The 25828-nt window shown below is 38.6% G+C and overlaps 1 protein-coding gene across 15 annotated transcripts in view; it reads left to right on the top strand.

The window, feature by feature from the left end:
* Nucleotides 1–25828, top strand: part of MACF1 (microtubule actin crosslinking factor 1) — a 401556-nt gene that overhangs the window by 333023 nt on the left and 42705 nt on the right. For 14 of the 15 annotated variants that reach the window (XM_054528608.2, XM_063715153.1, XM_063715090.1 and 11 more), the window contains 21 exons: nucleotides 3668–3829; nucleotides 4104–4274; nucleotides 5399–5565; nucleotides 8826–8985; nucleotides 9332–9658; nucleotides 10607–10691; nucleotides 11199–11440; nucleotides 12066–12272; nucleotides 13911–14030; nucleotides 14429–14536; nucleotides 15794–16012; nucleotides 16942–17145; nucleotides 19150–19381; nucleotides 20649–20875; nucleotides 22338–22460; nucleotides 22555–22656; nucleotides 23280–23381; nucleotides 23475–23648; nucleotides 23740–23895; nucleotides 24041–24238; nucleotides 24771–24899. In XM_054528608.2, the coding sequence (XP_054384583.1) occupies nucleotides 3668–3829; nucleotides 4104–4274; nucleotides 5399–5565; nucleotides 8826–8985; nucleotides 9332–9658; nucleotides 10607–10691; nucleotides 11199–11440; nucleotides 12066–12272; nucleotides 13911–14030; nucleotides 14429–14536; nucleotides 15794–16012; nucleotides 16942–17145; nucleotides 19150–19381; nucleotides 20649–20875; nucleotides 22338–22460; nucleotides 22555–22656; nucleotides 23280–23381; nucleotides 23475–23648; nucleotides 23740–23895; nucleotides 24041–24238; nucleotides 24771–24899 (3615 nt within the window). 15 annotated transcript variants of the gene reach the window in all.

The raw sequence follows: 25828 nt of genomic DNA, 5'->3' as shown, positions 1-25828 counted from the left end.
GCCTGTAGTCCCAGCTACTTGAGATGCTGAGGTGGGAGAATCACTTGAACCTGGGAGGCAGAGGTTGCAGTGAGCTGAGATTATGTCACTGCACTCCACCCTGGGCAACAGTGTGAGACCCTGTCTCAAAAAAAAAAAAAAAAAAATGCAGTAACAAAGATAAAAGTGTTTTAAGGAGTTCTTTGGGAAATTTTCTATTTTGTGTCCTAGTTGCATCTTACAACCTTGCAACAATTTTTACTAGTGTACTTCTTTGGAAAATGTCTGCCAGTGCTGCTTAGTTAATAACATGACACAGTCCTATTTCACTAACAGTGTGTGAAATACTAAGGAGTAGGAATTTTAGTGTATCTAAAACACTGGTTTTGCAAAACAGCTTTATTTGGGAGTTGACAGAAGGAAGCAGGTGTTTTCAAATGTATGTTCTTTAACGTTCTGTTCACTTATATTCAAAATAGATAATATTTAGAGGTGCTTTCATATATGTTTTAACTTTTGAGAAATGATACAAATACCTATTGTCCCTGTCAATCCAGAGTGAAGGTGAGAAATGAAGGAATAGCTAATGCTTCTATAGGAAATGTCTGTAAACAAAGTAAATCCAAAAGTTTAAAGTAGCAGTAGCTCTTATTATACAGTGAACATCCAAAATGCAAAATGCTCCCAAGTCTGAAACTTGCTGAATGCTGGCATGATGCTCAAAAGAAATGCTCATTGGAGCATTTCAGATTTCAGATTTTCAGATTTGGGATGCTCGACCAGTAAGTATTTAATGCAGATATTCCAAAATTTTAATAAATCTGAAATCAGAAACACTTCTGATCCCAAGCATTTTGGATAAGGGATATTCAGCTTGTATATGAAAGAGATTATTGAACTATTTAGATATAATTTTACTTTTCTTTCTTTCGTTTTTTGAGATGGAGTTTCTCTCTTGTTGCCCAGGCTGGAGTGCAGTGGCATGATCTTGGCTCACTGAAACCTCCACCTCCCGGGTTCAAGCAATTCTTGTGCCTCAGCCTCCCGAGTAACTGGGACTACAGGCGTGCACCACCATGCCTGGCTAGTGTGTGTGTGTGTGTGTGTGTGTGTGTGTGTATATATATTTTTAGTAGAGACGAGGTTTCGCCTGTTGCCCAGGCTGGTCTCGAACTCCTGAGCTCTGGCAATCTGTCTGCCTTGGCCTCCCAAAGTGCCAGGATTACAGGCATGAGCCACTGTGCCTAGCCTATTTTACTTTTCTGTATCATTTAAAGTGCTGTCCAGTAGGACTTGCTGCCAAAATGGATTTGTTCTCTATTGATAGTCCAGTAGGGTAACCACTGGCCGTATGTGGCTTTGACTATGTGAAACGTGGCTAGTGGGTCTGAGGAACTGGATTTTAAATTTAATTTAAATGTCAATAGCTATATGTAGCTGCTGGCTGTCATGTTGGAAAGCACAGAAGGAATTTAAATGTCAGTTGTAGAGTGAGATAGGATTTGGTTATTGAGTAAAAGAGGGCCCTGTAATGTGGACTTGACATCTTCCCTCCATACTTTGGCTTTCTGCCTTCTTTGCCTTTTCATTCCTTCACCTTCACCACCATCATTTTATTGTACCAAAAGCAACTTTAAACTTGGGATGTTTTTCCCACCTCTATCTGATTTTTCTTCAGCAGAAACATCTTTAATGCTACAAAATGGAATTATAGCAGTTGTTTTTTCTGGGAACCATGTTGTTGGAGAAATAGTCATTTTAACTGAACTGCTTTGTAATGTTGCCTAAGAAAATATGGTATAATCAAATTATAGTAAAAAATGAAGTGCACTCATAATTACTTTTATAACCTTCCTTTTTCAGTGTTCCCTGGGGCTTTCCCTCCCTGGTAATCTTAGCCAGCCGTAGACCATTCTTTCTAGAATCAGTTTCCTAATCCTAGTGTGGTCTGTAGTCTCATATTGACCAAAATTGGTCTTACTCAAACTTATCATTTTCTTTTATATTTATTTTTGTCCTCTTCCATTTTCTGTCATCCTCTGGCCTTAATTGACTCACCTGGCTCATGGAAGAAAAAGGAAGGGAAATAAATCCAGGCTAGTGAAATATGGCTGGTTCTATCCCTCTGATAACTGAGAGAAAACCTATATATATATATATATATATATATATATATTTTTTTTTTTTTTTTTTTTTTTTGAGATGGAGTCCTGCTCTGTTGCCCAGGCTGGAGTGCAGTGGCACGATCTCGGCTCACTGCAAGCTCTACCTCCCGGGTTCACTCCATTCTCCTGCCTCAGCCTCCCAAGTAGCTGGGACTGCAGGTGCCCGCCACCATGCCCGGCTAATTTTTTGTATTTTTAGTAGAGACAGGGTTTCACCGTGTTAGGCAAGATGCTCTCGATCTCCTGACCTCGTGATTTGCCCGCCTCGGCCTCCCAAAGTGCTGGGATTACAGGCGTGAGCCACCGCGCCCGTCCCCTTCATACTCTTAATGTGGCAGAAGTACCATTCTCTTCTGACCCTTTTTGTTTCATTTTAGACATGTCTAAATCATAATGGAGCTTAACTGTAGTAGAGCAAAGTATACACGTTGGTTGTTACACCTATTCACATTGTTTTAAAATTCTGTTGCACCATGGTAAACATGGATAATACAGTATCATTTTTGAGCAGTTTTTTAAATGTAAATCTGTGTCTTATTCAGAGTGTGTGTCTGAAGTTATTAAGGACATTTCCCAACATTACTGGCCCCATTTCCCTTTGTAATCAGAGGAATTCTGTTTCAAGATTATTGCTGTGTGTGATCTGTGGCTCTTGATCAGAATGAAGTTAAATGGCCACAGGGGGATTAAGCTATGAGGTTGGCATTTTTCATACTGTTAATATGTTTTGACTAATTGAGTTATTAGTCCTAGTCAGAGAAGAGCATTTCTTATTAGTGGTCAGTTAAGGCTATTCCCCAAGGGATATTTCATCTTAAATACTAGTCATTTGGTATTATTCTATTCTTCTCTTTTAGGATTCATATACATTGCGCTTACTTGTACAGCATTTCGAGGTTGATGCTTTTCTATTCTCCGTGGCTTTTTGCATTAAAAATTAAGCAACAGGCCGGGCGCGGTGGCTCACGCCTGTAATCCCAGCACTTTGGGAGGCCAAGGAGGGCGGATCACAAGGTCAGGAGATCGAGACCATCCTGGCTAACACGGTGAAACCCTGTCTCCACTAAAAATACAAAAAAATTAGCTGGGCGTGGTGGCGGGCACCTGTAGTCCCAGCTACTCGGAAGACTGAGGCAGGAGAATGGCATGAACCCGAGAGCTGGAGCTTTCAGGGAGCCAAGATCACGCCACTGCACTCCAGCCTGGGCGACAGAGCGAGACTGTCTCCAAAAAAAAACAAAAAAAAATTAAGCAACAGATTTAAAAAAAAAGAACAAAGGAAAGAGTCATTGGGTTAAAGACCTAAGTAGTGTCATAACTCTCTGTTATTACATGTCCATAAGAGAATGTATTGAAATACAAAACCACATGTTTTCTTGATGCTTCACGTGCAAATGCTTGTTCTTTCTTTTTATTCCTGGTCGTCTTTCATTAAGTCATAAATGCCCCAAGAATAACCAGTCTCTGTGTGGTATAGTCTAATAGCCTTTGTATTAAATCTTCTTTGGCTTGCAATTATCTAGATGTTTCAGAAAGAACAAGTGGATCCTCTTCAGATGAAATTGCAACAGGTGAATGGACTTGGCCAGGGATTAATTCAGAGTGCAGGAAAAGACTGTGACGTGCAGGGTTTAGAACATGACATGGAAGAGATCAACGCTCGATGGAATACGTTGAACAAAAAGGTGAGTGACAATGGGGTAACAAGTGTACTGGAAACGGAAGGCATAGAAAAGAGACATCTGAATCTAAGGTTTCCCGAAACCTGAATGGAAATAAAAATTTAGCAGTTGCAATCTATAATTACTAAAAGAGGTCAGTAGTAATTTGAAAACTACTTTCTCCTTTCTCATAATGAACCTATATGTCCATGATACAGGTCGCACTAAAAGAGGTCAGTAGTAATTTGAAAACTACTTTCTCCATTCTCATAATGAACCTACATGTTCATGATAACAGGTCGCACAAAGAATTGCACAGCTACAGGAGGCTTTGTTGCATTGTGGGAAGTTTCAAGATGCCTTGGAGCCATTGCTCAGCTGGTTGGCAGATACTGAGGAGCTCATAGCCAATCAGAAACCTCCATCTGCTGAGTATAAAGTGGTGAAAGCACAGATCCAAGAACAGAAGGTAAGTGAGAATGTTGGGACAGTGAACTGTAACAGCCGTAGGGAGTGGTAGACAACACATTTGCTTATAGTTTAAGAAGCAGTTCAGGAGTTTTAGTAGAATCCTAACGTACTTTGTGTCGTCCTGAAAAGAAAGGTGGAAATAGATTTTCATTATCTTACTTAAATCTACTGGTTTACTGTGGCATATATTAGACTGAATAATTTTACCTGTTCATGTATCCTATTTCAGTGTTCATCTACAATTTTATGTTAAGAGGTTTTTGGTGTTTTCAGGGTCAGCAATATTCTAAATAGTGTTGTATATCATGTACAAAGTTTTATCTATATTTTTTGTTGGTTTAATTTCTATTTTAGTGCAGTTTTTTTCTTTTTAAAAAAAATCTATCCCAAAGGAAATTTTATTTTTTTCTCAGCTTTATTGGTGTATAGTTGACAAATAAAAATTGTATATGTTTGGCTGGGCATGGTGGCTCACGCCTGTAATCCCAGCACTTTGGGAGGCTGAGGCAGGCAGATCACGAGGTCAGGAGATCGAGACCATCCTGGCTAACACGGTGAAACCCCATCTCTACTAAAAATACAAAAAATTAGCTGGGCGTGGTGGCAGGCGCCTGTAGTCCCAGCTACTCGGGAGGCTGAGGCAGAAGAATGGTGTGAACCCAGGAGGCGGAGCTTGCAGTGAGCCGAGATTGAGCCACTGCACTCCAGCCTGGGAGACAGAGCGAGACTCTGTCTTAAAAAAAAAAAAAAAGTTTATAATATACAATGTGATGGTTTGATATACATATACATTGTGAAATGTTTACCATAGTCAAGATAATTAACATATTCATCACTTCAAATGTTAACCATTTTTTAGGGCACTTTTCTCTTGGTTCAAAGGAAGTTCCCTGTTAGTCACGTAATGACAGTCACTGCTCCATTTAAAAATTTAAGTGTGTGAAAAGTATATGAGTGGTGAGAACTGTGCTATGTCTCCTGTTTTTGCCTCAAGGATGAAAAAAACTTCTTCTACTCAATGAAGCTTAGGACTTGGCCGGTTGGTTTCTGTTTTTTGTTTTTCTTCCTAGTTCAGATTTCAAAATGATCCTGTGTTACAACTTTTCATTCTCTTTATAATAGTTGCTCCAGCGGCTCCTAGATGATCGAAAGGCCACAGTAGACATGCTTCAAGCAGAAGGAGGCAGAATAGCCCAGTCAGCAGAGCTGGCTGATAGAGAGAAAATCACTGGACAGCTGGAGAGTCTTGAAAGTAGATGGACTGAACTACTCAGTAAGGCAGCAGCCAGGTAAGATCAAAGGAATTTTGAGGAGTGGGTCAGAGGTTTGTTTTGTTCTTCTTCGACTTATTATCACTATAAGTTCTTGGATGATTCATATAGATTTTTGGAAGGTGTTTAATGGCTTTTATTTGAAATGGGATAAGATTTTAGAGATGATCCTCATAACCGGAATCATACTCAGGAAATGGTCTCCAGCATCTTCATAAATTTCCGAGAGCTGGAAAACTCATTGCTCTGTGTGGTTGTTCTGCTGTAGTATAATCATAGTTCCAAATGACAGACAGACTCCTACAGTCCAGCCAAGTTATTTTCTGAGTTTTTCAAACAGATTTTCCCCCCTTATATTTATAAATAATGCTTTTGATACTTGGAATTGAAATGTGTCATATTTCTTTTCTCTTAGCTTATAGTAATATTAGATTTTTTTGCCTTTAGGAGCTAGTCTGTGGTTCTGTTAAATATCTGGGAATTCAAGAGATGCATGAACTTACCTCAATAAATGGTCAGAAAAACAGGCAACAAATCTTCCTCCTTCAAGGAAATATTCCCTTTCTCTTTTCATAGCTATAAGTTATCCTGTGACTTGAGCTTAATAAGTCACATAGATGTCTTTACTTTTATACAGTCCCCAGTTTTCAAATTAAATACCAGCTAATAAGAAATAGTAAGAGAGTTGATCATTTGTTATTGTATCCTTTACATTTCCTAGGTAGCCTATGGCAGTCTTCAAATAATTCCCTCTTCAGTCTTTTTATGTCCACCTGCCCATGACTTGCTTTTTCCTTACCTGAGTTGCAAAGTATGGCTTGCCTATGTTAGTGGAAGAGACAAAATGGGAAGAATTTAACTTACTTGTATTTCCAGATTTGTACTGCTTATTTTCTTTTCTCTCTGTCCATTTCCAGTAATGGTACCATTAGCTTTCCAGTCTCCTAGGCTTAAAACCTCGACTCCATTTTTACTTTTCTTTTTTTAATTTCTCCTTTGTGCCCACATCTATCAGCATGCTAAATTCTGTCTGTTTTACTTTACAGTGTCTTTCCTGTCCATCTGTTTCTCTAATTCCCACTCTCCCCTCAGTTCATGACTTATGAGCTCTCACTAGGTGTTATTGAGATAGCTTCTTCACTAATCACTCTACCACTTACCCTGGGGCCTTCCCCTTCCCATCCCCCAGCTGCAGGTGAACCTTTCTGAAATTAAGCCTTTAATCATATCTTTTCAAGCTCAGAGACATTTAATTGACTCCCTGTTAAAATAAAACCTTTAGATTATGAGGCTGACGCACTGCCTGCTGTGCTAAGAAGGTGCTTAAAATAAGATATAAACTCTTTAACACACCATTCAAAGCCCTCTATTTGACCCTAACCTACCTTTCTTAGCTTCTGCTATTCTTCTCACTCCTTAATATTATAGCTGAAGTAAACTATATTCTGTTCTTTAATATCTTCTGACAATGTCCTAACCCTGTGTCTTATTTTATGGTGTTATAATACATCTTTCATGAAATGCTTTCGTCCAGCTCTCTCTCTTCTATAAAACTTACCTTTATTCCTCAAGCATGGAATAACTTTTCCTGCCTCTTCACTGACCTAACTCTTTATCTGTACCTTGTATTATGATCATTATTTTATGTACTTACCTTCCTGGTCCATAAACTCCTTAAAGTCATGGTTTGTTTATCTAATGCATAATTTTATGACTCTTTCCTTCTGCTTCACTTGTTTGCATCCTCCTAGCCTAATATAGTTTCTGGGCCAATATTTTAAACAGAAACAAATACCAAGAGTAGATATTTGATGCTTCTAAATTATTTTTAGCTCTTCTCCCTAAAAATACCTTAAATCTTATTACAATAAATTCTTCAAATTTTCAGATTCCAAAATCAAATGAGTAAGAAAGACATAAAAATTAGAGGCAATTTTTTAAAAATGAAATTCAAGTTTAATAATAATTTTTAATGTTGTATGTTTTAGTTGCATTACTTGAAGATATATTTTGAAGGCTGGCATAAACTAGGAAAGAAAGTTTTAGACTTAGATTGCCACTTAAAAAAAATGTTTTTCTTTATATTCAAACATAATTGAATTTCCAGTAATCAAAATGCCAACTTTTTTTATTTAAACCACTTCTTATTAAAATAACTTTGTCAGGGCATAACTAGCATAGGACCTGGTGTAAATTAGGTCTTCAGTAAAGGTTTGCTGAACTTAAGTGCATCATATACTCCCAGGCCTCTTCAAATACCATATCTTAGTCTGTTTTTAGTAATTCAAAGACAACATTATGACCTTTCATTATTAATCTGCATGCTAATACAGTTCTGTGGTTGTTTTCTTGTCTGTTCCTTGTCAGGCTATCTCCAATATACAGACTTCCTCCTCCCTTTGTAATTTGCTGCTTTTATTTCATAGAGTAAAACAAACCACAAGTACTTTGAAAAGTACATCTCTTAGCACCTCTATGGTCTCAGTGACAGTCATGTATCCCAGGAAAAGCCAAGCTTAGTTATGGATCTTATATTAAATAAGAGTTAAGATTCCAAGTGAGCTATAAAGTCTATAGTTTTTTTGTGTGTGTTTTTTTTTTGGGTGGGGGGTGCTTTTTGTGTTGGCAAATTCAGCCAGCATGAGGTTTTTTGTTTGTTTCTTTTTTGTTTTTTTGCCTTAAATCTGGATTCAAAGTTATGTTCTGGGGCTTGAAATTACCAGAAGCCTGACTGGATTTTGGGGAGTTGGGGAGGGAGTTTTAGTTCATAGGCGATATACATACAGTCTTTACTCTTCAGATATCTTCACTCATAAATGAAGGTAGTAGTGACAAAGAGAATGAAAACAGACAACTTTTTGCCTCCTTTAAACCTTATTTTGGTCACATGTTCAGGTGATATATATGCTACATTCTGTTTTGATTTGTGTCAAATAAGGAGAACATTAGAAGATTTGATTATACTGTTGCTACTCACCAGGTGATTGGACAAATCTTTAAGCCTTCTGAGTGAACTTTCTCTTTTATAATAGGGGGATAATTATTCTTTTATAATGGGGGATAATTATTCTGTCCACCTTACAAGGTTATGACAGAATGAGAATAAAGTTAATGGTGTGAAATCCTTTAAAACATCGAAATGCTACATAATGTGTGTTCTGTTTACTATTGGTATTTAAACTGTACCTGGAAAAGACTATTCTTTTACTGAGTGTAGTACCATTACCAGTTTTAATGTGACTTTTTTCCTGAGCAGCTTGTTCTATATATTTGTGTAGGCAAAAACAGCTGGAAGACATCCTGGTTCTGGCCAAACAGTTCCATGAGACAGCTGAGCCTATTTCTGACTTCTTATCTGTCACAGAGAAAAAGCTTGCTAACTCAGAACCTGTTGGCACTCAGACTGCCAAAATACAGCAGCAGATCATTCGGCACAAGGTAGGGAGAAGTTACAGTAAATGAAAACAGAAAACTGGAATTAGAAATCCTAGAAATGAGTAAACTGCCTGAAGCATTCTAGAGGATGTATGTTTTGTGGGTTTAACTTAAAATATGGTCAGATTATTAATTGGAAAAGTCACATTCTTGAAATACAAATAGAAATTGCCTGATAGGCTACCACCAGAATAAACAGCTTTTGTTCCCAATTTTTATATTATTTTTGCCCTTCAGTTGGTGAGTTTTTTAATTGTTTAATTTGTTATATCATTTGTTATTCATCATTTTGTGTTTACTTTTCATTTATTTTGTTTCTGTTATTCATTTTTTCCATCTGGATTTCCAGGCTCTGGAAGAAGACATAGAAAACCATGCAACAGATGTGCACCAGGCAGTCAAAATTGGGCAGTCCCTCTCCTCCCTGACATCTCCTGCAGAACAGGGTGTGCTGTCAGAAAAGATAGACTCATTGCAGGCCCGATACAGTGAAATTCAAGACCGCTGTTGTCGGAAGGCAGCCCTACTTGACCAAGCTCTGTCTAATGCTAGGCTGTTTGGGGAGGATGAGGTGGAGGTGCTCAACTGGCTGGCTGAGGTTGAGGACAAGCTCAGTTCAGTGTTCGTAAAGGATTTCAAACAGGATGTCCTGCACAGACAGCACGCTGACCACCTGGTATTCATGTTTCCATTTTTATTGGTTATGTTATTCTGTTATTTTGTTATTTTGATTCATGTTTCTCTTCATTTATTTTTTTTCTTCATTACAAACACTTCAACTTTATTTTATACAGAAGTGCATAGTTAGTGGACTTGATGCTGACTACTAATCTGTTTTTGGATGAGTCCATGGAAATACTTATATTTAACAAGTTGAATCAGTAATTCTAGAAGATGGTACAGGGTATAGTCAGGGGCCATCTGAACTCCAACTCATGATTTACATTATTAGGTGATGGGTCACTAAGATTCTATTTGATCAGTTTTATGAAAGATAATGTACTTTAACAAAACCAGATCTATCTGTGTAGTGCCCAGGATTTGATCATACAGTTAGAACTTTTAGGATATTTCTGGATTTGTTCAAATTCCAGGGATTCTGTGTCATCTTAATAGAAGAGTTTGCCTTTTTCATTTCGTTTTTATGAAATCTGTTTGGGCGAGTAAAAATAGGTAATTTTTCTAATAGTCTGATTATTTTGCTTCATTAACTTTAAACATGAAGAGAGTTTTTAACCAGGATTCTGATTTAAGTCAGTCTGTTCTTACTGAATTTCTTCTCTTGAACTTTCTGTTTATTCCTTATTTTGGACACAGTAGACAATTTTGCTGAATTTCACTTCTGCCTTTCTTGGGTTCAGGTTTGGTACCAATAGATTGGTAAAGCTGATGTAATTCTAAGTTTTTTTCATCCAGCACATAGGAAAGCTTGCCTTATAGGTATCTGATTTAATTATTTTGAATAGTCAATGGGCTAACCAAGGAGATGAGGGGATCAAATATCTGATGTTTAAATTAAACTAGTATTCATCTCTTTACTTTAAATTTGGTCTCTTAAAGGTCTCGCATTTTGTTTCGTTTGTAGTGCCACAGTTTTGGGATTAATGGTATTCTTTCCTTTCAGGCTTTAAATGAAGAAATTGTTAATAGAAAGAAGAATGTAGATCAAGCTATTAAAAATGGTCAGGCTCTTCTAAAACAAACCACAGGTACTTTGAAAAGTGTGTCTCTTAGCACCCCTATGGTCTCAAAGACAATCATGTACCCAAGGAAAGGAGTTCCCTGCCTTAGCCTCTTCTTTATGTATATATGAGAAGTTTAGTATTCACTGATTGTATTCCCTGCTGTGCTCCAGAAGGTTGTTTCCTGCTAAATCTTTTGAAAACTAAAAAGTTGTCTAACATCTGGTTATAGATGATGATTTCTCCTCCCCTTCAGTATCTTGAATGCCAGCATCCACTGAAAGGTGCTGGAAACATCTAGAAACACTTGACGCTGAACTCAGATTTTAATAATTCAGAAGTGGCTTCTTTTATCCAGTGGAAAGTTTATTTTATTTCCCATTTGCCCTTATTATGGGATAGGTGAAATCATTACCACAGAGAGAGAGAGAGAGAGCATCTATGAAATTAAAGCTCTGATTTGAAGAAAGGGGATCAGAGACTCCTCATTCCTAGATCTCTTAAATATGAGTAATTGTGTGCTATCTTCCATAGGTGAGGAGGTGTTACTTATCCAGGAAAAACTAGATGGAATAAAGACTCGTTATGCAGACATCACAGTTACTAGCTCCAAGGCCCTGAGAACTTTAGAGCAAGCCCGGCAACTGGCCACCAAGTTCCAGTCTACTTATGAGGAACTGACCGGGTGGCTGAGGGAGGTGGAGGAGGAGCTGGCAACCAGTGGAGGACAGTCTCCCACAGGGGAGCAGATACCCCAGTTTCAGCAAAGACAGAAGGTGAGCTGTTATTTTACCATAAAAAGAAAAAAAGGCTTCCTCTTTGTCAGAATCCTTAAGTTTTATCAACCTTTACCTTAAATATAAACTAAAAATATGTGCCCCCCTTTCTTGTTTACTCATGGACAGTAAGATTTGACATAAAGACATATATGTTACACATATGAAGAAGAAGTTGAATCAAGTTTGCTTTGTAACATTTTAACCTCTATTATTTATTCTCTAAAGAATGCTTCATGGTTTTATTTGATTTCTCTGCAGGATCTAGTATAGTTCTAGATGCATAGAAATATTGTATAGGTACTTGTTAGGTTAAATACTGAGCCTTTGGTTAAAGCATTATTTATCATTTCTGTTGAAGTAAGGAGATGAAAGAAGTATTAGTTGTTTTACCCAGAGACAGTGTGGCTCAAAAAGTCTTACAGACAGTTCTAAGCAAGCAACAATGAAGTCTAAAGTCAGGCTTCAGAATGATTGAAAAATCTGAGATGAGAAAAAAATAACTGAAGGAAGGAGGTCAGAGTCCTGCTGGGATGTGTGATAGAGATAGCAATTTCCACCCAGCACAGTTGCTGATATGCTTTATTTAGCAAGGTATGGCCTGAAAACTCTTTTCCCTCCTTAGGAATTAAAGAAGGAGGTCATGGAGCACAGGCTGGTGTTGGACACAGTGAATGAGGTGAGCCGTGCTCTCTTAGAGCTGGTGCCCTGGAGAGCCAGAGAAGGGCTGGATAAACTTGTGTCCGATGCTAACGAGCAGTACAAACTAGTCAGTGACACTATTGGACAAAGGGTGGATGAAATTGATGCTGCTATTCAGAGATCACAACAGGTAATGTTTATAATACCTCTGCATTAATATTTTAGACAGTATTGATGTGTGAGATACAGTACTATGACCCACATAAATACAGACTCAGAAATAAGAATGAGCTCAAGCTAAATCTGGTGGAATAAATATGTTTCATTGATGGGAAATGATTGGGTAGAAGTTTGTGAGGATGGATCCAGGATTTGACCAAAATACTTGACCCCTTTGAGTAGAGAAGTACTTGGAGAAGAGTCTACATGAGGCCTTTTCTTAGCTAATGCCCTGCTAAGAAGGCTGATGGTGATGGGAGTAGATAATATCTAGATTCAAAAGGTCCAAATGCGCCACAATCTTAGTTTGACATAATTAACTCTCTTAGCATTAGATGGAAGAGGGGAAGGAATCAAGAACTATAATTACTATCAAATATGCAAACCAAAATAGCAGAGCTATCTAAAATAGAACCTTCTCAGTAAACACAGGTGTCATATTTCCCTTGATCTTTTTTCCTTCCTGCTTTCTGGAAAAAAAATCATTTGTTCTTTTGTGTAGCTGGATACACACCTCTTAATGTGCCGTAGTACAAAAAATAAGTTAATATAACTCCTTAGGATCATAGTGATGAACGTATGCTTTTTGAACCACACAGAAATTTGCTCTGAGTCCAGGTATATCCCCAGTGTGTCTTTAGAGTTATCCCTAATCTTGGCCAGATATTTCAATATGAAATGTATTGTACTTGGGAGAAGCGTATTTTTAAATAATAAGTGTATATTGGCCAAGTTGAAGAGGAAGAGATAAAAGACTGGAGAGGTCAGGCATAGGAGACTGGGCTCACACCTGTTGTCCCAGCACTTTGGGAGGCTAAGGCAGGAGAATCCCTTCAGGCCAAGAGTTCAAGACCAGCCTGGGCAACATAACAAGACACCGTCTCTACAGAAATATTTAAAAATTAGCCGATCATGGTGGCAATTGCCTGTGTAGTCCCAGCTATTAGAGAGGCTGAGGTGGAAGGACCACTTGCGCCTAGGACTTAGAGGCTGCAGTGAGCTATGATTGTGCTACTGCACTCCAGCCTGGGCAACAGAATCAGACCCTGTCTCTGAGAGGGCAGGGAAGGATGGAGGATTGGGGAGCCCTCATGAAACAACAGTCACGTAGAACATGATTGGTTTTCATTATTACATAACCATTTAAAAATGTGTTGCTCTTTTGGGGTCTTATGCTGCTTCAGCTAAGCGGGCACTTCCAAGTTAACTTGACTCAGCTGTCTACTGCCATATTAGGTTTATATTTAAACATCTGACTAAACTGACTACTGTTCCATGTCTGGGTAGGAAAGAGCAATGGCAGGAAGAGTGTAGTCTCATAAAAACACTGATTAGAGGCATATTTCTTTTGAAGGGGATTGATATCTGTTATTTCTAGCTGTAGAAACTGAGTTATGTAACTTATTTTAAAGAAATTGAAATATGGTCGGTTCTAACTTGTTTGCATCTTGATTTGTGATTTTATGAAATTCTTCCCAGTTTTGACTCTACTTTGTGAGATATAAACTGTATTACTGAAAATCCAGGCCTTGCTGCATTGAATAAATTACAGTTCTGAGGAGACTTGGCTGTATATAATTTGTTTATTTTTCTTTAATACGTCTATTAGTATGAGCAAGCTGCAGATGCAGAACTAGCTTGGGTTGCTGAAACAAAACGGAAACTGATGGCTCTGGGTCCAATTCGCCTGGAACAGGACCAGACCACAGCTCAGCTTCAGGTACAGAAGGTACGTGCTCACTCTTTCCTGAGCTAATAGAATCATCAGTAACTTAGAGTGACTAGGAGAGTTTCTGACTATCCCATGTCAAGTGGAATAATTTAGTGGCATGATGGTAAATAGAAATTAATTTTCTATGTATTTAGTTGAGATGAGGAAGAATTTTATTTTTTGCTTTGTGAGAAAGGAAAAATAGGCCCATTAATCCATAATTAGCAATTTCCTTGATAGAAATTTTTGTAAGCTACTAAAAAGATAAGCTAGAGAAGATGTTGGATAGGCAAAGTGTCAAACTGTATAAGAACAATTTTTGATATGGCATTTTCATAGATTTTGTCTTAACCTTCAGTAATAACAGGAAAAGGGTCTTTTTACTTCTTGACTTAACTACAGTTTACTTTTCAAAGGCTTTCTCCATTGACATTATTCGACACAAAGATTCAATGGATGAACTCTTCAGTCACCGTAGTGAAATCTTTGGCACATGTGGGGAGGAGCAGAAAACTGTATTACAGGTGAATTACATTTATTTATTTGCCATATTGTTCCTGTTTTGATCATGGTGAATTAGAAGCACAATTGCGAAATGATGGTTTAAGGCTTTTTCCATCCTGGACTTTTCTTATGTCTGTTATTAAAGTCCAGCTTGATGTTCTGGGGAATTCAGAATCTTAACCCTGTGTCCACAGATGTTTAAAACAGCCATCCTATATAATGTGAAATATATTGCAAATCCATCTTCTTTATAAAAGGGGAATTGCTACTTATCCTCACTCCACAGGGAGCAAGCCTTGAGTTACTTTTCAAGGTATTTATGGTAGATTTTTTTCAGAACCGTATGCAGATATTAATTCCTTCGTTATATCCTTCTAAAAGGTCATACCTAGTTTTAAAAGGATTGGTCAAGATGGTTTATAGACAAGTTTTTTCATTTTGTTTTGTTTTGTTTCATAAAGGATATGTTTAAGCAGTTTCCTCAGAAATATTCATAAACTGACTGAGCTACTCATCCTAAACATTTGAAGCATAAATGGCAGGTTTCTGGAGACTTTTTTTTAATCAGAAGAAAAATGACAGGCAAAATTTGATAGGCAAAGATTCCATCATAGCCCCTTAGATACTCAGTTTTAAACTGATCCATTATAATAACAGTATATTGGCCAGGCACGGTGGCTCACGCCTGTAATCCCAGCACATTGAGAGGCCAAGGTGGGCGGATTACCTGAGGTCAGGAGTTCGAGACCAGCCTGGCCAACATGGAGAAACCCTGTCTCTACTAAAAATACAAAAATTAGCTGGATGTGGCAGCAGAAACCTGTAATCCCAGCTACTTGGGAAGCTGAGGCAGGAGAATCCCTGAACCCAGGAGGTGGAGGTTACAGTGAACCGAGATCGCGCCAGTGCACTCCAGCCTAGGTGACAGAGTGAGACTCTGTCTCAAAAACATATATAATAATAATAATGCTATATCTAAGGTTGTGTATCATTACTGAAAGGTTAATTTTTTTGTGTTTTTCTTATACTATTTTACTGCCTTTTAAACTTTTATCTTCTAAAAATTATAGAAATAAAATATATGTATGATAGGAAAATTAGAAAATTTCAGATAAGTATGAAGAAGAAAATAAAAATCACTTGTAATCTTTATTGATATTTTAAAATAATTTAGTTGTGTATTCTTTTAGACTTTTTAATGAATATATACCTACTTTTTTTCTTAAGAGTTTATAATAGTAATACTTATCCTTTTTTTTTTTTTTTTACTCACATAGGAAAAGACAGAGTCTCTAATACAGCAATATGAAGCCATTAGCCTACTCAATTCAGAGCGTTATGCCCGCCTAGAGCGGGCCCAGGTCTTAGTAAACCAGTTTTGGGAAACTTATGAAGAGCTCAGCCCCTGGATTGAGGAAACTCGGGCACTAATAGCACAGTTACCCCCTCCAGCCATTGATCATGAGCAGCTCAGGCAGCAACAAGAGGAAATGAGGGTAAGGAGCATGCCAAGTTTCATTTTATTGTTCTAAAATGGTCTCTATAATTTATTTAAACACAACATTTGTTAGTGTCTATAGGTGCAAGTTCTGTGTTACGAAGTTAATTCTCAATCAGTTAGAATTCCTTTCATAATATATAATCTGAATCATTTCCTTTGTTGTTTAATATCAATTGAGTAAACACTAAGATTATAGAGATGTCGAGAACCTTAGAATGACAGAGCTAAAGAAAGAACTGACTAAAAATCAATGGAATTTAAAATATTTGCGGGGATAATAGGGTGTTGTTACACTCAAGGTGTGGTTGGATGGTACTTTCTACTTAGTTAGGCACCAACTGGAGTGAAAGCCATGAGGTAATGTCAGAAAACATTTACTCTGTATAGTTAATGACACTTTAAAATGTTTATTTCTGGTTTATGTCTTGTGCTTATTGCTATTCCTATAAGTGGAAGGATATAAACTGGATGTAGCCAGCAGTAAAGTCAAGGAGTGGTTGGATTGCCAAAAATGTTGCTATACATAGCTTATCCAGCTTGGTATCTCAGTCTGGGGAGGCAGACAATTATTAAACCATGTAGAGTAAAATAGAGTACATAGAAGTACTTATGATTACAGAAGAGTGTGGAGTAGACTTGTATGACACAGGTGGTAGGGGAAGAGAAGAGAGGATGTTTCCAGGAAGGCTGCTAGGGTGATGAGACATCAGAACTGACTTTCAAAAATTAAGAGAATTGGTTAGTGTCAGAACCTAAGACTTAGGTGTTTTTCTGTACCCGCACAAATGGTGAGATACTGGGCCTTGCTGGTTTTTAACAATTTTGTTTGTTCCTCTTAAAGTTGATATTAGCTCTGATCAAAATATCTAAATAAGTAAACTGGTATAAAAGTACTCATTATGGTTTAATTCCTTTTTTAACTAGCAATTAAGGGAATCTATTGCTGAACACAAACCTCATATTGACAAACTGCTAAAGATAGGCCCACAACTAAAGGAATTAAACCCTGAGGAAGGGGAAATGGTGGAAGAAAAATACCAGAAAGCAGAAAACATGTATGCCCAAATAAAGGAGGAGGTGCGCCAGCGAGCCCTGGCTCTGGATGAGGCCGTGTCCCAGTCCACACAGGTATGTGTGTGTCTGACACTCATAACCTTGAATTGTCTGCTGTTCTAAACAAGACGTCTCTGTATCAGGTATGTCTCTGTGCTCAGGAATGTCCAGACCAGCATGTTAATACGTGATCAGTAGATAGAACAGAAAGCTTAGCCTATCTCCATTTTTATTCCAAGGAACATTGGCATACTGACATTCTAAGGAGAGTGAAATGAGTCTTGGCTGGTATATATTGTCTGTTGATGGTTTCTCTGAAAACTTTATGTTGTGATCCTTTAGCAGATGATTTTGGATAAATTTACCTTGCAGATTCAAAAGCAGTGACTGCCTCAAAAAAGTACTTATTGAACCTGTTACTTTTTTGCTTTAGAGCAACAGCACATTCGTTTTCTTAAGCAACCAGCTAACTCAGTTTACGATGCTTGAGTAGGGAGTAGTAAGAGCCAAAGAGAAGCATAAACCAGCAGAGGGATTTAAAGCATGTAACTACATACTTTCAACTAATATATTGCTCTTAGTGGTACTGTTGTCATGTCTGGGTATTTTATTCCTATGTTTAGTCAATATTCTTGGTTAATATTTGTACTTACTCAAGTTTCTCCCCCTACCTTCCGTCCCATCTCTCACTCACATTGTGGAATGTGTTACTTTGTGTTGTTGCTGCCTGCTCCTGTCTTCCCCACATCGTCACATTTCATTGTTGTGTTGACCGCGCCCACCATTACAGATTACAGAGGTAAGGTACCCATCCCCATTGGGACTAGGGTGTTCTTATAATGCTGAAAATTGAGGTCATTACCTACAAGGGAATTTCCCTTAACTTTAGTGGAATAAATTTAATTAGTGCAGTTTATTATGCCAGTTTCATTTGGGGTAGAACCTAGAAGTGAGAGAGTGATGGGAAGTGATTTTGTTAAGGAATCCCACCATGTTTTTTCTATAGGACACTTGAAATTGATAAGCCTTTCTTTAACTAAAACCAGAGTTGGTTTGAGATAGATTTTTCTTAGGAGGCATGCTTATCTGTTTTGCTCTTTTCTCCCCTCTCTGCATCAAATTTTAATGAGAACTTTTCAGTTGTAGTCATGTTATTCAAAGTACCAGAAAAGTGGGAAGGTAGTAATTCTTCAAGAATAAGGTTAGATTTGGTCTTCCTTAATTACCTTTCATTATTCCAACATTTTTTCTCTCTTATTGTTCCATAAGGTGGGTCGTTAAATTGCATGCCATGACACTTTTAAACTACAAGTCGTGTAGCATATTGTTTCCTATCCATTTACACAGCTGGTGGAGGGCATCTAACTTGTTGGTCTAGTCTGTTGCATGCAACTGTCATCTCAGATGTTGACATACTGACTCTCAGCAGTTTCATAGTCTTGTCCCTTTTTTGTTACATTAGTTGGAATAGGAGAAATATTGTGGCAGCACTAAAGATTTGAATTGGTTTCTAGTATATTCATATATTTAGATTCTTAAAATAAATATTGGCTTTTTTTTTTCTAATGCCAGCTCTGTATATGCCCAAAACAGTTTTGTTGTCTTTTTTTCTTTTTCTTTTTTTTTTTTTTTAGACAGTCTTACTCTGTCACCCAGGCTGGAGTGCAGTGGTGCTATCTCAGCTCACTGCAACCTCGGCCTCTCGGGTTCAAGTGATTGTCGTGCCTCAGCCTCCCTAGTAGCTGGGACTATGGGCATGCGCCACCACACCCGGCTAATTTTTTTTGTATTTTTAGTAGGGACGGCGTTTCACCATGTTGGCCAGGCTGGTCTTGAACTCCTGACCTCAGGTGATCCAAACACCTCAGCCTCCCAAAGTGCTGGGATTACAGGTGTGAGCCACCGCCCCTGGCCCAAAACAGTTTCTTAACCAAACTCAACACTTAACAGCCATTGGGCTAGACTGAGCACAGGTTTTCCTAAACAGTAGTAGGATAATATCTTGTCCTTATTCCCTAACACTTCTCCAAGAAGAGTGATGAGGTATGCTGTGATGGTAATGTTCCAACATTTGTTTAGTTTCATGATAAAATTGAGCCTATGTTGGAGACACTGGAGAATCTTTCCTCTCGCCTGCGTATGCCACCACTGATCCCTGCTGAAGTAGACAAGATCAGAGAGTGCATCAGTGACAATAAGAGTGCCACCGTGGAGCTAGAAAAACTGCAGCCATCCTTTGAGGCCTTGAAGCGCCGTGGAGAGGAGCTCATTGGACGATCTCAGGGAGCAGACAAGGATCTAGCTGCAAAAGGTGCTTGATGACTGTCATTATTTTTAAAAATCAACAGAATAAATTCTAGGCTGTGGTTATCTTCAGCATCCCACCAGATTTATTTATTTCTTTGAATGTAAAGGCAGTCCCCAGTAATGAGTATTCCAGAAAGTCACTGGAAAATCATTTGGAATTCAGAACACATTTCCCCATTGAAACAAGGTTACAATTGGTAGTTGGATTCCCAGGCCAGGAAACAAAAGCTCCTTTAACCCCTTACATGAGTAAACTACAGTATAAATAGTGAGTAGAACATAGCTACCTTTTGTAACACTTTCCATGGGAAACATACAAGTTTAACACAGAACACTGGAAACAAGAGTTCTCATCTTAGCCCTTTTGTAAGTTAGGGGTTTTGTATATTAGCACTACCTTTATAGTAGATGATAGCTCATTTCTGGATTACTTCTGTGATCCCTGTATGTGGGAGACCAATGTAAGAGGAAAACGCTAGTATAGAAATAATAGGCCAGGGCCGGCCGCGGTGGCTCATGCCTATAATCCCAGCACTTTGGGAGGCTGAGGTGGGCAGATCACTTGAGGCCAGGAATTCGAGACCAGCCTGGCCAACATAGTGAAATTTTGTAAAAATACAAAAATTAGCTGGGTGTGGTGGCATGTGCCTGTAATCCCAGCTACTCAGGAGGCTGAGGCAGGAGAATTGCTTGAACCCGGGAGGCAGAGGTTGCAGTGAGCCAAGATCACACCACTGCACTCCAGCCTGGGTGACAGAGTGAAATTCCCTCTCTCTAAAAAAAAAAAAAGAAAGAAATAATAGGCCGGGTGCAGTGGCTCATGCTGATAATCCAAGCACTTTGGGAGGCCGAGGCGGGTGGATCACCTGAGGTCAGAAGTTCGAGACCAGCCTGGCCAACATGGTGAAACCCCGACTCTACCAAAAATACAAAAACTAGCTGGGCATGGTGGCACATGCGTGTATCCTAGCTACTTGGGAGGCTGAGGCAGGAGAATCTCTGGAACTTGGGAGGCAGAGGTTGCAGTGAGCCAAGATTGCGCCACTGCACTCCAGCCTGGGCAACAAGAGCGAGACTGTCTCCAAAAAAGAAAAAAGAAAAAGAAATAATAGTAAAACTAAAATAGAAAATTATCCTTTAGTTATAAATGCTTAGCATTTTTTTAAAAAATAGTTTCATTGAAAAGGTCAGAGTTACATGGAATTTCTGAATAGACCGATTTCAGGCTCTTAGGGAAGTCCTATTCATATCTCTTTTTTTAACCTCCTCAGAAATCCAGGATAAATTGGATCAAATGGTATTCTTCTGGGAGGACATCAAAGCTCGGGCTGAAGAGCGAGAAATCAAATTTCTTGATGTCCTTGAATTAGCAGAGAAGTTCTGGTATGACATGGCAGCTCTCCTGACCACCATCAAAGACACCCAGGATATTGTCCATGACTTGGAAAGCCCAGGCATTGATCCTTCCATCATCAAACAACAGGTTGAAGCTGCTGAGGTAAGAAGGAAACAAAACCCTTTTTCTTAGATGTCTGTCCTCTAGAAAAAGCACTTTATCAAATCAAAGTGAGGTATGTTAACTGCTTAGCCAGGCTGAGTACCTTAAAGGTTTTTCTTTTTGTTTTTCGCTTTTGTGCCCAAAGCTGGAGTGCAATGGCATGATCTCGACTCACTGCAACCTCCGCCTTCCAGGTTCAAGTGGTTCTCCTGCCTCAGCCTCCTGAATAGCTGGGATTACAGGCATGTGCCACCATGCCTGGCTAATTTTTGTGTTTTTAGTAGAGACAGGGTTTCCCCATGTTGACCAGGTGGTTCTGAACTCCTGACCTCAGGTGATCCACCCACCTTGGCCTCCCAAAGTGCTGGGATTACAAGTGTGAGCCACCACTCCAGGCCTAAAGTTTCTTTTTAAGTGAGACATTCTCCAATTGAAAAAAACCTGCTCATTATATTACATTTCTTAAATGTAGAAAAATAGATGGTAGAAAATAAAAATCAATTTTGGACTCATTATCTAGAGATAACAGTTGTTACTTTGACATACTATTTTCTAGTTTTTGGCGCTATTTTTCTTTTTCTTTTTTTTTTTGAGACAGGGTCTCACTGGGTCACCCAGGCTGGATTGCAGTGGCACGATCTTGGTTCACTGCAACCTCCACCTCCCAGGCTCAAGCAATCCAACCACCTCAGCCTCCCTAGTAGCTGGGTCATATGCCACCATGCCTGGCTAATTTTTTATGTTTTATAGAGATGGGGTTTCACCATGTTGCCCAGGCTTGTCCTGAACTCCTGGGCTCAAGCAGTCCTCCAGCCTTGGCCTCCCAAAGTCCTGGGATTACAGGCGTGAGACACTGCACCTGGCCCTGGAGTCTATTTTTTACCAACAACATTTCTTACCTCACATATTGTCCATTTAGCATAAGCCAAGCCTATCTTGATATTATTTCTCTAATTTCTTACTTTTATTTCAGCTATTTTTTCATAGAGAAATTCTTTCCCTCCCCACCTTGGGTCAATACCAATACATGAGCCAATTTTTAGGATCTGGCACAGAGTTTTTTCAAGATCATAGACCCCAGCACTTCTGTTATACTCTATTATCAGCACTTAAATTTGTGACTTGTACTGTGTTATTTTACCCTTGATATGTTTCTCTGTAATAGACTTCTAGCTGTTGATTATAATTCTTTGGAGGCAGGAAGGGGTGAACCTTTGGTAAATTATTGAACCTCACCATACCTTTTCTATACTATTTTATATATACATATACCTATATGTAATATATATTTTGTGTATATGAAAAATAACCACGTAGAGTCTGAGGCTTTAGTGTCCAGATAAGTGAAATTGACAGTTATGTTGCGCATCTGCTATTGATGGGGTATAAATCACATTTGCAAAGTTTGGTAAGTTCTGTTCTGTTTTCTGTTTTGGCTTATATTCTATTCGTTTACATGTAGACTATTAAGGAAGAGACAGATGGTCTGCATGAAGAGCTGGAGTTTATTCGGATCCTTGGAGCAGATTTGATTTTTGCCTGTGGAGAAACTGAGAAGCCTGAAGTGAGGAAGAGCATTGATGAGGTGTGGAGAAATGGATGAGGCACTCAGAACATTAGTGGGCCCAGACTGAAGAGTGGTATTGATTGAAGAATCTGATTGAATGTTTTTCCCCTAGATGAATAATGCTTGGGAGAACTTAAACAAAACATGGAAAGAGAGGCTAGAAAAACTTGAGGATGCTATGCAAGCTGCTGTGCAGTATCAGGACACTCTTCAGGTGAGAGGCCAGGAGGTGACCACCAAGGAAATACAGGTTCTGTTTTTGCCATTTTTGTCATTTTTGGAATTAAGCACAAAAGTGGATCACCTTCACAGGACTGCAGACCTAAGATAGTGGTGTTTCCACAAATCTAGCCAAAGTTACCCACTTGTAGTGAAAAAAGTAGTGACATCTGTCTGAATTCTTACTCTCCCTGCCATTTTTATCATTGCCTGCTCATCATAGATTCATTCAGCTACGTTGTGAAGCTGGCCTTACTGTGAAAGTCATTGCTTGCCAGAGGTTCCAAACCCAGGTTATCTTCAAGCACAGTTTGGCACAGTTGCTTCAGAACATCATGAGCTTGCTAGCTGGGATTGAGAAATCCTCACTTTTATTCAAATTTAGTATTTCCAAATTGTAGTTTATTTTGAACATTATCTTGATAATGTTGGCTCCATTATTAAATCACCATATTATTAATAAAGATCATTATTCTTTATCTGTGCCCCTTACCTAAAATCACAAACAGCACAAGGTGCTTTGATTGATTTATGTCTTCTTATGTTAGCAGAGATAATGCTAATTCTCTCCCAAATTCTTCTGGTTGTTTTTGACTGTTTACTTGTCTTTTGTTCTAGGCTATGTTTGACTGGCTAGATAACACTGTGATTAAACTCTGCACCATGCCCCCTGTTGGCACTGACCTCAATACTGTTAAAGATCAGTTAAATGAAATGAAGGTTTGTATCTGGGTATGGCTTTTGAAGAAGAATTGTTTTATTTTAGTTTTTAAAGGCTTGATTTGATGTTAACATTGAGTGTGTCTTTGATAGGAGTTCAAAGTAGAAGTTTACCAACAGCAAATTGAGATGGAGAAGCTTAATCACCAGGGTGAACTGATGTTAAAGAAAGCTACTGATGAGACGGACAGAGACATTATACGAGAACCACTGACAGAACTCAAACACCTGTGGGAGAACCTGGGTGAGAAAATTGCCCACCGACAGGTAAGGCAGGTGGTAGATGACATCAGTGAACTACTCTCTGCTCTGTTCTAATTTCCTATTGAATGTTTCCTTTCTGTCTTTTCCTGAGTAGCACAAACTAGAAGGGGCTCTTTTGGCCCTTGGTCAGTTCCAGCATGCCTTAGAGGAACTAATGAGTTGGCTGACTCATACTGAAGAGTTGTTAGATGCTCAGAGACCAATAAGTGGAGACCCAAAAGTCATTGAAGTTGAGCTCGCAAAGCACCATGTAAGTATTTTCATTTTTTCATCTCTAACCTTATTGATTTGAGGCCAGATGTTGCCACCAGAAGCCTTTGAATGTTGTGTATATCTTAGGGAACCAAGTTAGATGATATCCATAGAGATAAATTATGTTGTTCAACATTTTTTAGGTCCTAAAAAATGATGTTTTGGCTCATCAAGCCACAGTGGAAACAGTCAACAAAGCTGGCAATGAGCTTCTTGAATCCAGTGCTGGAGATGATGCCAGCAGCTTAAGGAGCCGTTTGGAAACCATGAACCAATGCTGGGAGTCAGTGTTACAGAAAACAGAGGAGAGGGAGCAGCAGCTTCAGTCAACTCTGCAGCAGGTACATGTGACATCAAGTAAGGTAGGAAGAGCTATACAGATAACAGAAAGCCTATCTAAGTCAGAGAGAAGAGATCAATTTGAAAAGCAAAGAATCCCTTATGTCTTGAGGGGAAGGTTAATACTGTGCTGTAACTTATCTGGAAAGAACAGCTTTTGATTGGGTAGTTCTTTCCTGAATTCATTTTTAGCTCAGTCTCTATTCACATTCAAAGTTAGTAGATCTTCACTATAACAGATTCCCTTTTTTTCTTGGATCAAGTCAGGTCTCTCCCTATTCAACAGTACCTTAATCATATAGTCAATTCATCTGATCATATCAGGCATTTATAATATGTTATAGTGAGGTCTGAAGGATTCTGCTAGATTCTAGCAATAATATTGACCCCATGCTAATCTAGCAACAGAATAGCTTTGCCAGAGAGCAGCCGAAAATTCCTTCCTCAAGATAAACTCCTCATATCATTTGGAAAGTTAACTTTTAAAGCTGAGAATTGACTACTGACATGGTTGATATATCTTTTTCTCAAAAGGCCCAGGGCTTCCACAGTGAAATTGAAGATTTCCTCTTGGAACTTACTAGAATGGAGAACCAGCTTTCTGCATCTAAGCCCACAGGAGGACTTCCTGAAACTGCTAGGGAACAGCTTGATACACATATGGTAATAGCAATTTTTTGAAATTGAGCATAAGCATCCCATATTCAATAGCTCCTTTCCAAGTTCACAGTCATAATTAATATGTATCTGGAAATCTACAAAGTAGTGCATTTTTATCAGAAATATAGTATAACCTTTGGGGATTGCTGCCTGTTACAGGCTTCTAATACCTTATAGTAGGCAGCAGTAGTGACAGGGAAGGTCAGCTGGAAATTTTGAGTTAATCAGCTTTATTGGCACACATATATTGACTTGAAGACGACAGCATCAAGAAGACAAATGTACAATACAACACAGATGTGTTTTCACTTAAGAAGGAAACTACTTAATGGGGGTTTAGGGAAATCAAATGGTTACCGACAGTATTTCAAGAATGCATGCTGGAACAAAAAGCAACATAATTTCTAGGCAAACTTTTCATGAAAAGGGGAAATAGATTATTGGAGTCTTTTGAGGGATCTCTAATCCTTAAAAAATGTTTTTCTTGGCCGGGCGCAGTAGCTCATGCCTGTAATCCCAGCACTTTGGGAGGCCGAGGTGGGTGGATCATGAGATCAGGAGATCAAGACCATCCTGGCTAACACGGTGAAACCCCGTCTCTACTAAAAATACAAAAAATTAGCCGGGCGTGGTGGCGGGCGCCTGTAGTCCCAGCTACTCAGGAGGCTGAGGCAGGAGAATGGTGTGAACCTGGGAGGCGGAGCTTGCAGTGAGCCGAGATCACTGCCACTGAACTCCAGCCTGGGTGACAGAGTGAGACTCCATCTCAAAAAAAAAAAAAAAAAAAAGTTTTTCTCCTGTGGGTGATAAAATTATTTTAATATTTTAATTTGTCACTTGTTATTTAGTAAAATATGTTAATATTTACATTTTAATAGAAATGAATTCTAAGTAATTAGTATTTAGTTATTACAATTAATTTTATTATTAAG

Source organism: Pongo abelii, chromosome 1 (genome assembly GCF_028885655.2).
Source record: "Pongo abelii isolate AG06213 chromosome 1, NHGRI_mPonAbe1-v2.0_pri, whole genome shotgun sequence".
NCBI lineage: Eukaryota > Metazoa > Chordata > Mammalia > Primates > Hominidae > Pongo > Pongo abelii.
Note: the sequence above shows the minus strand (reverse complement) of the source record. Positions and strands in the feature narration are given on the sequence as shown.